Source organism: Oryza sativa, chromosome 5 (genome assembly GCF_034140825.1).
Source record: "Oryza sativa Japonica Group chromosome 5, ASM3414082v1".
Lineage (NCBI taxonomy): Eukaryota > Viridiplantae > Streptophyta > Magnoliopsida > Poales > Poaceae > Oryza > Oryza sativa.
The window spans coordinates 7,394,915-7,407,051 of NC_089039.1; the positions used below are offsets into that span (position 1 = coordinate 7,394,915).

The window sequence follows — 12,137 nt, forward strand, 5'->3', positions numbered from 1 at the left end:
TGACTACATTCTCTACATCGACGCGCGCTACTTTGCGAGAGTTCCTTCGACTTCTCAGCATCTTCTTCCGCTACGCAGCGCGTCGAGTGGTAACGATTTATGATCTAATACTTGCATGATTTACGCGATAGATAATTTTAATTTATACTATCGTAGTCTATGCGTATTCCAACAAGACCTGGGAGGATTAATTCCGTGGAGCTGGAGCCGGGGATAGAAACAAAATTATCATTGTAATTGATTGTCGAGGGTGAGGATGGGGAAATTTCTCCTCCGTACGGACGAGGACGTGTGGTAGTCCCCGACGGGCCAATTTTTATCTTGACTGTCGGACGAGGCTGAGGCTGATCGTGTCGTGTCCTACTTTTTCTTTTTCTTTCACCTCTTTCCTACTTGGACTGTTGTAATCATACATGCAAGCTCTGACGTTGAAACCAGTATTTGGTACTTCCTTCGTTTCATATCATTAGTTGTTTGACGTTTTTCCTACTTGAACTTCTTTAAACTAAATTTATAGAAAAATATAGTAGTATTTTTTTAAAAACAAATATATTATAAAATTATATTTAATGTTAGATTTAATGATACTAATTTCATATTTTAGATGTTGTTAAAGTTTTGTATAAATTTAATCAAATCTAACAAAATTTGTCTAGAAAAAAAATTAAATATTATATACTTCCTCCGTTTCACAATGCAAGTCATTCTAGCATTTTGCACATTTATATTGGTGGTAATGAATCTAAATAGATATATATGTCTAGATTCGTTAACATTAATATAAATGTGAGAAATATTAGAAAGACTTACATTGTGAAACAGATGAAGTAGAAGTGGGACGTACCGTGCATTTGCTGCTTTTCCATCTAACAGGAGCAAATTAATACTAAACCACTATCTATTACTCCTAAATAACAGCAGCTGATTTTAAAGCCGATTTGACAGTTTGACACTAGAAAGTGTGATGCCACATTGCCACGCACTGTACAAGTGCTGCGTCCATGCAGAAAGTTTTTATTAGAGCCCATGGGCAGTGTGCTTTATAGCATTAATTGCCTTCGATTCAGGGGGCGGATCTAAGTCCTCCTACACCCAAAAAACCCATGATACCTCCGAAGCATCCTCTTGGATTTTTTCACCATGAATGATAAACTAAATATCCTTAGATAGCTAGAGACTGAAGAAACTGTGTAATTGAGTCCTCTCAATTTTTTTTTCCTAGATCCGCTCCTGCTTCGATTCTAATTGTTTGGTTTTTTATATGAGAACTAAGAGAATAATTGAAATGTTTTTTTCCTTTCATTTACTCCCTCCATTCTACATCATAGGATGTTTTGATTTGCTCTTAAATCAAAATTTTCCAAATTTATAGAAAAATGCAGTATCATTTTCAACTCAAAACAAATATGCTGCAAAAATATATTCAATTGTAGATTGTTGGCCAAACCAAACAACCATACATCAATTGCTGTATTATATTAGAATATAATCTTTATGACACAAGACTTGGTTAGATTAGAACTCAACGGTGTACTTAGTATTTATAATTATGCTTTTGTATTACATAAATGATACTCTATCGACTCATAATATAAGGATTATATTATGTCATCTTATACAAAGACATTAAGGAAGTAGGGAAAATATACATGGTATAAAATGTTGTAGTTGGGGGAACAAACTAGTAAAAAGTTGGCATATGAGAGTAAAAAGTTGATAGATAAGAAATAAACAAGTTTAAAATTTGGTAGTGTGGATTAATGTAAAGTCCGGAACACAAAATTCCACAAATTAGAAGGCCAGAACCCCTTATATTATACTAGACAGATGGAGTACATTAGTTAATCAATTGCTAATCAAAACCTTATCCACAATAAAATACACCTTATATTTAAACAATCAAGAAAAGATGAAAAAGCAAGTCAAACGATTTAAATTTAGAAAAGAGTTAGGAGGGTTAAAACGACTTGTATTGAAAGGAATACCTGACATGAGACATGACAATTACCTAATCCCTGTGTCAAAACAAAAATCAGCTTCTATAGCTTGAATTTTGTCTAACAAAAAATCAACTTCTACCATCCTACCTACCCTCAACACATAAAACGAGAAGTTTTATTCCTTCAATACCCTGTACCTACCTATCACTCTTATTATTTTATTCAATAATTAAGGATATTTTAGTCATTCTTCATCTTCACTAATTTCACCTTGGGATGTTAGAAATGGATTTTTTTTTAAGGACGGAGGGACTACACACTTGCATTGCGTTATATTGCATGGTACCTAGCTTTTAGATGTCGGTCGGCTGTGTCGGTAATGCAATGCAAGTGCCCTCCACTCTTTGACTTAAATTTGGCTGGTGGGCTATCTCTATTCATGTCTCCTTGATTTGCCTTTTCACTATACCTTCTTTAGGGGGTGTTTAGATGAGGGGTGTAAAGTGTTGGCGTGTCACATCGGGTATTATATATGGTATCGCATGGGGTGTTCGGGCACTAATAAAAAACTAATTACAGAATCCGTCAGTAAACCGCGAGACGAATTTATTAAGCCTAATTAATCCGTCATTTGTAAATGTTTACTGTAGCACCACATTGTCAAATCATAGAGCAATTAGGCTCAAAAGATTCGTCACGTAAATTAGTCGCAATCTGTGTAATTAGTTTTTTTTTTTGCCTATATTCAATACTTCATGCAGGTATTTAAATGTATGATGTGATAGGGTGAAAAATTTTAGGGTGATATCTATAAACAGGGCTACCATGTTGCTGTGCAACGCATATTGGTATATCATCGGTTTTAATATTGACAGACTTTGGTGCAGAGCATAATATCATGATCAGGTGCTGTCTGGAGGTTTGGAGCACTTCATCATTTTCTTGGAATTTTGTTATGAGAATGTCTAGATGACAGTTAAGATATAATTCTGAAAGGTAAGTTGACAGTGACTATACTGTAGCATTAGCATATTGAATGGAGGACTGGAAATTTCAGAACAACTTAGGACTTGTTTAGTTGAGGAAAATTTTTGAATTTAGTTGTCACATCGAATATATGAATACATATTTGAAGTATTAAACATAGTCCAATAACTAAAGAAGTTACATATTCCGCCAGGAAACTGCGGGACGGATTTATTGAGCCTAATTAATCCGTCATTAGTAAATATTTACTGTAGCAGCACATTGTCAAATCATGACATAATTACGTCTCGCAATTTACAAGCAATCTGTGTAATTGGTTTTTTTCTACATTTAATATTCCATGCATGTGTCCAAATATTCGACGTGACAGCGTGAAAATTTTTGTTTTGAACTAAACAGGGCCTTGGCTGGAGGAAGCAGAGGAGCAACAGACTATCAAAACCATGGATGGCACGGGGTAGTGTCGTGTCGACCAAAAATACTAGTACGTGAGCTTTCAATACAAATTTAGTGAAATCAAGGGTTTATCTCTTATTTTCATTTCTTTGAGCGTGTTAGGTGGTATATTCACGGATATGTGCATGTGACCTGCCGTTGTAATTGGAAAAATGGGGATGGCTTCTGTTTGGGACTGATGAGATCATGATGATTAAACGGGAGAATGATTGTATTGGGTAATCCTTAAAACTGTAAGAATTTGAAGAATATTTTGGATTCATAAAGATAAAGTGTGTTTGGAAATTGGAAATGTTGGATGATTCAAACATGGACTTTTGCTTCTCGTTGCAGCAAATGTGGGCATGTTAATTCTTTGCGACGCTTCCAAACATTTCTTACAAAAAATCCAGTCAATGGCTTACTAGAAATGCCCCAGGCAAGGCGAGATATATAAAGCAGAATGGCCATTCATGAGCAAACGATCGATTGCACATGGTAACATATGACTTTTTGAGAGCTCTGGCAGTCAACCTTTTTACAAGCTTTGTATGTTCTCTCCCAAAATCATTGTGCATGGGTCGTGCAGCCAGACTTTTGTGAGCTTTGAATGTTCTTCCCCCAAATTATTGGGATGCATTTTTCTCAGATTTTATGATCCAATTACGAGAGATCCAGTGGGAGATAAATTCCAGACTCGTGGAAACCATTGGTATGCTCTAGCTCCAAATGTTTATGTAAACTAGAAAGATCGGCGAAAACGTTGAATATATCACTTACATGTGGCATACGAATTTATCATAATGTTATATATTTCAATTCCAATTCCACCCCTCTAAAATTTCTACTGCACATACTATTGGGTTTGTAGTATAAGTGAACCAAATCCATTAGATCTAAATCAACAAACGGCTCAATCATTTAGGGTACCGTAAAACACCCCATGTGGCTAAGCTTGGCAGTTCCTAAGTCAGCAGCAGTACTTAATTAAATGGAGAACACCAGGAATATAAGTTCATTACTTACGAACAAACCGTGTCCACAAAATATATCTACATGAAGCTCCATCTTATCGAATCAGTTAGCAACTGCATTCAGGTCACTTTTACAGCTCAACCCCAAACATGTTCTGCACAGTGAAGCTCAGCATATTCAATAAGTGAAGCTTGATCGTCCTGAATCCTGACAAAGAATTACATAAATAATCATTACAGTGAAAACAAACCTAGTAATATTTACAGTGAAAAAACCCTAGTAATATAAAGCTAACCGAACCTAGTTGGATGAAAATAACGATGTTCTGCCGTTATTATAGCTTCCTTTGGTTTAACGCATTATTATACAAGTGTAAAACAACAAGTACTAAATTACAAAGCTGAAGTAAAATACTATTCTGTACTTAGTAATATTTTAAGAATGCAATTGGCCTTCCTTGAAAATGCAAATTGGGAGAATGGAAATGTATAATGCTCTCACTTCAGAAATATAGAATGCGACTATACGAATAGCATAAGACATGAATACCTGTTGCGATGCGTTAGGAAAAGCATTGAAGCTTATTCTCGATATTTGGAAAATCAGCAGACTAAATCAAATGAGTTAACTGTGCTTTAGCTCTACAGTTTCAAAAAAAAAATGTGATCAATATAAAGAGCATTTACTGGCTGGCTGCAAAGCATCTTGTGGCACAAAAAAAGTATCATATGGTCATAATGCATCACTTCAAAGTTCAGACAGATTTTCTACTCTGTAGAAATACAATGGTCTAAACCAAATAATGGAATCATTAAATTTAGACATTAGTTAACCTATTTAATATTTTAATTATTCCAGCTTTCACCACATTTTTTATTTTTCACAATATTAGGGGAAAAAATCAGAAGAAAACATACATGTAAAACTACTATCATAACTAGGATGCTGAAGTTGGGCAAACTCTACCATCAGCCAGGCAGGGCAAAGAAAAGCTACAGGTGGGCACATAGATTACATCAAATATTAAAAATGTAGTTGTGTGCACTTCTACACAAGATACAAATGATTTTTGACACATTATGATAGTAGAAGGCCTGGGAGTAGGGGCGAAAACGGTACAGAAACGGATGGAAATCATCTTTATCGTTTTCGTTTTCATATTTTTCTTGGAATCGGAAACCCCGAATACGAAAATGGAATCGAATATTATCAAAACCAAAAACGGAGTGAAAACGAACCGGCGCAAATACGGTAACAAAAATTTATCGGAATAAAAAACCGCCTCAAACTGATAAACCCAATTCTCAAGTCTCAACGGTCAACAATTCATCATAAAACATAATCATATAAATCCAATTGTTAAGTATCAACAGTACATCACAAAACATAATCTATGGAATAAATTAGTAATGTTGTTGATAAATCCCAATGCAGGAAAAAAATATCCTTATATAATTTTAGATTTGTATAACAAATATTTTTTAAAAAATAACAGCCAAACACCACGGTATTAACTATTCAGTGCTTAAAAAGAAGAATCCAGGGTATTTTGTGATTTCTGGAAATTCCGAGAAAAATTCTGGAAATTCCGAGAAAATTTCCGGAAAGTTTCCGACCGATTCCGAGTTCCGACAGAAACCGCCCATATCATTTTCGATTCCGTTTCCGAGGAAATATTTCCGAATCCGTTTCCGTTTCCGAAAAATTCCGAAAAAATTCCGACCGACAGATTCCGTTTCCGAAAATAGGTCCGGAATCCGGAAAGTTTCCGTACCGTTTTTACCCCTACCTGGGAGTCAAACCATTTTGAAATTTTGGGTTCATTCATGCTTTCATAGTACTTCACTAGGCAGATCAAACTATTAACACAAAAAGAATGGCGGAAAATCAGGTAGAGGAGAGAAAAATTATCCAAATTCAAATATATCTACTAAGTTATAGTGCTAAAATTTGAAATTAATGGAAGGATAATCATCTAAATTTCTTAAACATAATAGTTTTATTAAAATAACATTGAAGCACAATTATGAATAGCATGGGATTCCTAGTGCTAACTGAACCTGGTAAACCTAGTACCTCAATCATCAGTAAGCAGCTCACACTAGCATACCTGTATGTGTTTGCTTTTATGAACTGTTCTGAAACCGTGTGATCTGTAATTATTCAATGCGTTTGCCTGTTGAGTTTGAAGAACTGGTGCAACAATCTATGAACCTCTCCATAATTTTGAGCACAAGCAAGTCGTGTTTTTATCCATTGGGGTAGTTTGTCAGTAGGGGAAGAGGAACTCCTGTTTGATGAAGTATGGGCATAACGTGAGTCAACCAATAGCATTGCAGCATAATCATTTGCATGTCTGATTGCTCTTCCTGCAATGAAATCATTTCATCGTATAAGAACTTTACTTAAGTAGTACGTGTTAAGTGTTAGCATCCCAATTCCTAAATGTTCAAATGACAGTAATTTACCAATAGATTGATTCACAGCTTTCATGCATAAGTTCTCATAGTACTCTCGTCCACCTTTGTTGCACTTTCTTAATATATCAAAGCCAGGCTGAAGTTTGCATTCATCATCATATTTGCTGCTTGAGGAATTATCACCCCCAACCAAAACTGGTTTAGAAATATTTTCTATATACTTTATGGTCTCGGTCAGCTCCACATCAGATGGACTTGGATAAGGCAATCCAACCATTACAACACAACGGCCCATCCCATCACTGAAGTTTATGCCTTCAGAAATTTTCCCACCAACAACAGCCAATAGAAGTGCCCCAGTGACTCCTGTATCTTGCGAACTCTTGCTACAGGATTGAATTGCCTCCTTGTATTTGTTGAGCGTCATTTCGACATCAACACTGTTTTTAGGCTCTCTGAAGACATGTTTCTTCTTAGAAATCTTGGAAATCATGCCTGAAGCTGCCCATGCATCATAAACAAATCTTTCATATTCATAGGAAGCAAAAAACATGACCACTCCTTCAGGCACTGTCGTCACTACATTGCAAAGAAAGCGACCAAGCTCTTCAATCTGTACAGATGGGAAAATAAGAATAGAACTACCAAGATACATGCTCTTGAATAGAGCAATATGAAAAAAAAATCAATGCATTTAATTTTAGACTTGTAGATAAATCAATGAGGTAGCACATACAAATTCAGTTAAGATGATACAGCATGCCATTTTTTAGACTTGTAGATAATTTATTTTTAGATTTCTTTATGTTTACAGCCTCCAGTACATTTGTTTCAGATCATGCCTTATTCTTATAGCAATGAGGAATACATGGGCATGAAGTTGCAAATGCATTTGACTAATTTATATTTTCAGTAGACAAATGATAAATCATACAACGAGTGCTACAGTTATACTACAGGCATTAATATATATGTGCATTGGTGTTTCAAAATACATATATTGGAAAGGAGTAGCTAGATGCAATATAAACTCATAGCTTGCAATTGCAATTTCACATATATGCTAGAGTATTGAAGGTAAAGGGAAATTATTTGAGGCACATGGTACAAACCATGGTGTGAGAACTCCTTGAACTGTAGCTGAAATCAAATGCCTTGCCTGATGGCCCACGTGTAACAGCTATAGGAAGAATACTCTCTGGAGGAACGATATGGTTGCATGTGAAGAATTTTATATCAGAAGGAGGTAAGTTTGGAAACAAGCGTAGCCTTGTTTCTTCTATAGGCTGGAGGGTACCACCAGCCAGAATAACAGCATATGCATCACATGTAATCTGCAGAAGGAAAGAAAAATTGATAAATCTATACATGCTATGTAGAATAAGGCATTATCCCCATGTCACATGCAAAGCAAGGTTACAGCACCTCCAAAAAGATTTTCTCTGCGCAAAGCATCACAAATTTAAGATAAGCATCTTCAGGTTGTCCACTGAACTTTTTCCTTGCAACTATGATTCTTCCATTATCATTGCAGTTTAATAGGGAGCGCAAAAAATCAGCCAATGTCTGAAAGCTTGCTATACTGCTTCCTTCATCATATTGCTGCTGGTGACTTAAATGATTCACACCATCTTGATTGATGTTCAATTTGTTCGCATATCCACTTACCTGCAAATCAACAGTCAACTGATCTAGACACTGCATGGTGGAATGGACATGTGGTGCAAGAAATATTTCACCTTGTGAATTATATTGCTTTCCTTCACATACTGGCAAAGCTTTACTATATTTATGTTGTCGATATCAAGGGAGAACAAGAACTGGTTTATAGTCATAGAAGTCATAGTGCAGGCATCATCTTGGTTGCTTGTCAGAACTCGTAGAAATGACCGTGTTAAAACAGTCAATGTTTGGATGTACCGTCGATTTCCAGCTCCCAGAACACTCTGAAATCTATTGAGATATGCCTCCAGGTGGGAAAGAATTGCATTCAGCTTAATTCAACAAGAAAATAAGAATGTGAAACAAAGTTAGTTATAAAGTTGAAGGTCACGACAATTGAAACTTTCTTAACAGAACATCATGGTAGAATCCTACAACCCAATTAAAGATCGAAAGGAAGCCACCACCGAAGCTCATTTGAGAAGGAGCAATTTTCGTTGACATAATAATTAATTTATTTTAAGAAAAAAAATTCTTAGTGAAACATGAATCAGGAGAATATCTTTTTCATGATCTTATTGTGTGCCATGACACAACAGTGAAATCAAAGAGGAAGTCTAAGTACAGTTAAACCTCTGTATATGCTGAACATTCCAATATCTCTGTTTTAGAGTTAGGACAACATTATCAGATGTGCATTAAGGACACAAAATTATGAAGATATGTAGTAGGGATAATTAAACAAAAAGGTTGGGATAGAACAAACAGGTATAATAGTAGCAAAAAAGATGCAACACAATGCAATTGCTAACCAATCTAGATATCCAGGACAATATATCTGAGGCATATTGAGACGGAGACGTATACCTGAGAAGATGTGATCTTTGAGTTGTACATGCTAGTGAGGGAATCTGCTAAATTGTGAGCCTCATCTATTATGACAACGCTGTTCTTCAGATTAAGGCCAAGCGATTCTCTAGCAGACTTCAGCAATAAAGACTGGTAAGGAAGGACAACTAGGTCAGCTGTGCGGACCATATCACGTGCACCGTAGTAGGGACATGTTCCAATCTTCTTTCCTAATTGCGCTAGATCCTCAATGTCCAATGCACCTTGCTCTGACACTTCACTTTTGAATTCTTTCTGAAGACCCCTCTTTCTTATCATTGGGCACCCACAAGAGGTCTTTGATTGGCACACCTTTCTGTTGTCACCCTCTACCTGCATATTCAAAGCCACTTGAATAGATAGTATTTATTGATTAACTGGTACTTGTAGCACACTGTTGGTATTTTAACCAATTACTCTTCTGCAAATGTAAGTATGATAACCCACTGCTTCAATATTGAAAAATCAGCATATTGTGCAGTATAAAAATAACTACAAGCACACCAGGTGTGATGTCCTATGGAATATACTTTGTGAATTTATAGCTCACGTTACTATGGAAGCACCAAGAAACAAAGTTTTGTTTTTTCTTTTAGGGAACCAAGAAACAAAGTTAAGTTAAATAGGGGGTCATCAAAGAAAGCAAGGTCAAGCGTAATGCTTAATGGAATGGATGAATGGATTACCGGTCATGTTTCCCGATCTCCTAAACTGTGAATTTTGCAAAAACTTTCTATATATGGATTTTTTATAATACTGTTTCAAATCCTTTTTCAACTTTATAATAGTTAATTCATTCGTTTGCACCCTCAAATATTTATCATAAATCATTCCTCTATTCAGCCATTTAGCACAAAAGAACGCTACCGTCAGTGTGCCAATTGCCGAGCAATAAATTCAGTATGCCAATTGCCAAGCAACAAATTCAGCTACAAAGTTAAAAACTATTCCAAAACATTCCAAAACAAAGTTAACAACTATTCATTTCTAAGGCTTCAACTTCAAAGATTGATGAACAAACATTCCAAAACAAAATTGGCAGACCTTAGTTTTGCTGCTCTTCTTACTCTTCTGCAGCTCCAGGCACCTCTCATTGATCCGGTTTGCGCTCCCCAGCTTCAGAACATCTGCACACAAATGCACCAAAAATCAACACACCAGTATATCCACCAGAGAAAAAACAGGACAAGAGAATTACTCATGCTTCCTCACCCTTGTTGATGCACAAGTTCTTCCTGGATCCCAAGCACACCGTCCTGAGCCGCCATCCGAATTCCGTCTTCTTGAGCTCTCCTACAAACTGAGAGAGCTGTGAGTGAGTGCGGCTAGTGAAGAACACCTTGGGTGTCACCTCCTCCTCCTCCTCTTCCTCCCCATCCGCCTCGCTCTCGCTACTGCTACCACCACCGCGATGCGGCCGCTTCCCCGCCTCCCGCCTCACGCAGACCTCGCCGTCGCTCTCGTACTCCTCAACCAAGAACTCCTCGTCCTCCGCCTCCTCAGACCCCTCCGGTTTCTCCGAACCCGCCGCCGCCCTCCTCGGCGCCTTGCTCCGCGCCGCTGCGGCGGGGGGCCTCCCCTTCTTCGCGGTCGGCTTCTCCGGCGGCAGTGGCGTGAAGTCCCGCATCCAGTCAGGCTCGTCGCCGTCTCCTTCCCCACCGCCGCCGGCTGCGGCGGCGGTGGTCGAGCCCCGTGCGGCGGCGTCGCGGTGGTCGACCAGCCACTGGAGCGCGCTGCAGATGATGCTGAGGGTCTTCCCGGTGCCTGCGGGGGAGCGCACGAATGTTAGGGTTTCGTCGGAAGGGGGGAAGCGGCGGCGGCGGCGGTGAGGTCTCACCGGTGGGGCTCTCGAGGAGGGCGAGCGCGCCGGGGCCGGAGGAGAGGGCGCCGTAGAGGAAGGACATGAACTCCGACTGGATCGGGTACGGCGCGAACGGGAACGCCGGGAAGTCCCGCCGCGGCGGCGGCGGAGGCGGAGGCGGCGCCGGCATTTCGCCCCGCGCGCGCGCGCTGGTGGTGGTGGGGTTTGGGATTTTTCCCGCGCTCGCGGCCGTCGGCGTCTCGGCGACGGGGACGAGTGCCCTGAGGCCTGAGGTTGGGGGGTATAGCGCTTTAAGATTCGGGATAGCGGCTATTGGGCCGTGAAACCATATTCGCGTTTGTGGGCTGCGGGCCTTTACAAGGGTGAAACCATATTTGGAGCAATAAGTCCATTTCAGATACCTTAACTTTACACCCGATTTTCGTCCTTCTACCAGATACAACGGATCCCTAAACTGTCAAAACAGGTGTAAACGAGACCCCTCAATGGTTTGGAAGTCGGTTTTAGCTGAAGTAGCATCTACGGTTGGTTTTACTAGGTCTTCGCCCCATGTGGCATTGGTGTGGCGTTTACGTGACAATTCGATCCCCAAAAAACATAAAAACTGCAGGCTCACAGGCCAGCTACACACAAAATAATTGAAATTAGTGGGACCCACGTGGGCCCCACATGTCATCCTCACTCCTCCCTTCTTTCCTTTCCCCCCTCACTTTTCTTCCTCATCCTCACAGCGGAGCAGGTGAGCGAGGCAGGCGGCATGCGAAACAAACCAACGGCGGGCGACGACCTCGTCGAGGCGGTGTCCTCCTCGTTGCCTTCCGCCTCTGGCGGGGTGTTCTCCTTCTCCAGCAGCGGCAGCGGTGGTGGTGATAGTGGCTTCTTCTTCGGCGGCAGGCAGCGGCAATGGAAACAACATCGCCTTCTTCCTCGGAGGTGGTCGAGGAGGGACAGGAGCAACACAGCGGCAGGAGGGGAGGTTGAGGGCGACACCGGGACCGCGGATGTGGA

The 12,137-nt window shown here is 39.4% G+C and overlaps 1 protein-coding gene across 3 annotated transcripts; it reads right to left on the reverse strand.

The window, feature by feature from the left end:
- Nucleotides 1-4,077: 4,077 nt before the first annotated feature.
- On the reverse strand, nucleotides 4,078-11,391 carry LOC9272109 (uncharacterized). Of its 3 annotated transcripts, XM_026025327.2 has the most exons (11): nucleotides 11,145-11,391; nucleotides 10,520-11,071; nucleotides 10,352-10,434; nucleotides 9,287-9,640; nucleotides 8,497-8,751; nucleotides 8,183-8,425; nucleotides 7,870-8,091; nucleotides 6,806-7,370; nucleotides 6,448-6,706; nucleotides 4,887-4,978; nucleotides 4,078-4,544 (listed from the first exon to the last, which is right to left on the reverse strand). In XM_026025327.2, the coding sequence occupies exons 1-9, from the start codon at nucleotides 11,296-11,298 to the stop codon at nucleotides 6,501-6,503; spliced, it is 2,634 nt and encodes an 877-aa protein (XP_025881112.1). In that variant the 5' UTR covers nucleotides 11,299-11,391; the 3' UTR covers nucleotides 4,078-4,544; nucleotides 4,887-4,978; nucleotides 6,448-6,500. The 3 variants fall into 3 exon arrangements, with proteins under 3 accessions (XP_025881112.1, XP_015638353.2, XP_015638355.2); XM_015782867.3 differs by lacking the exon at nucleotides 4,887-4,978; XM_015782869.3 differs by lacking the exons at nucleotides 4,078-4,544; nucleotides 4,887-4,978; nucleotides 6,448-6,706 and having other exon boundaries at nucleotides 7,191-7,336.
- Nucleotides 11,392-12,137: the final 746 nt, after the last annotated feature.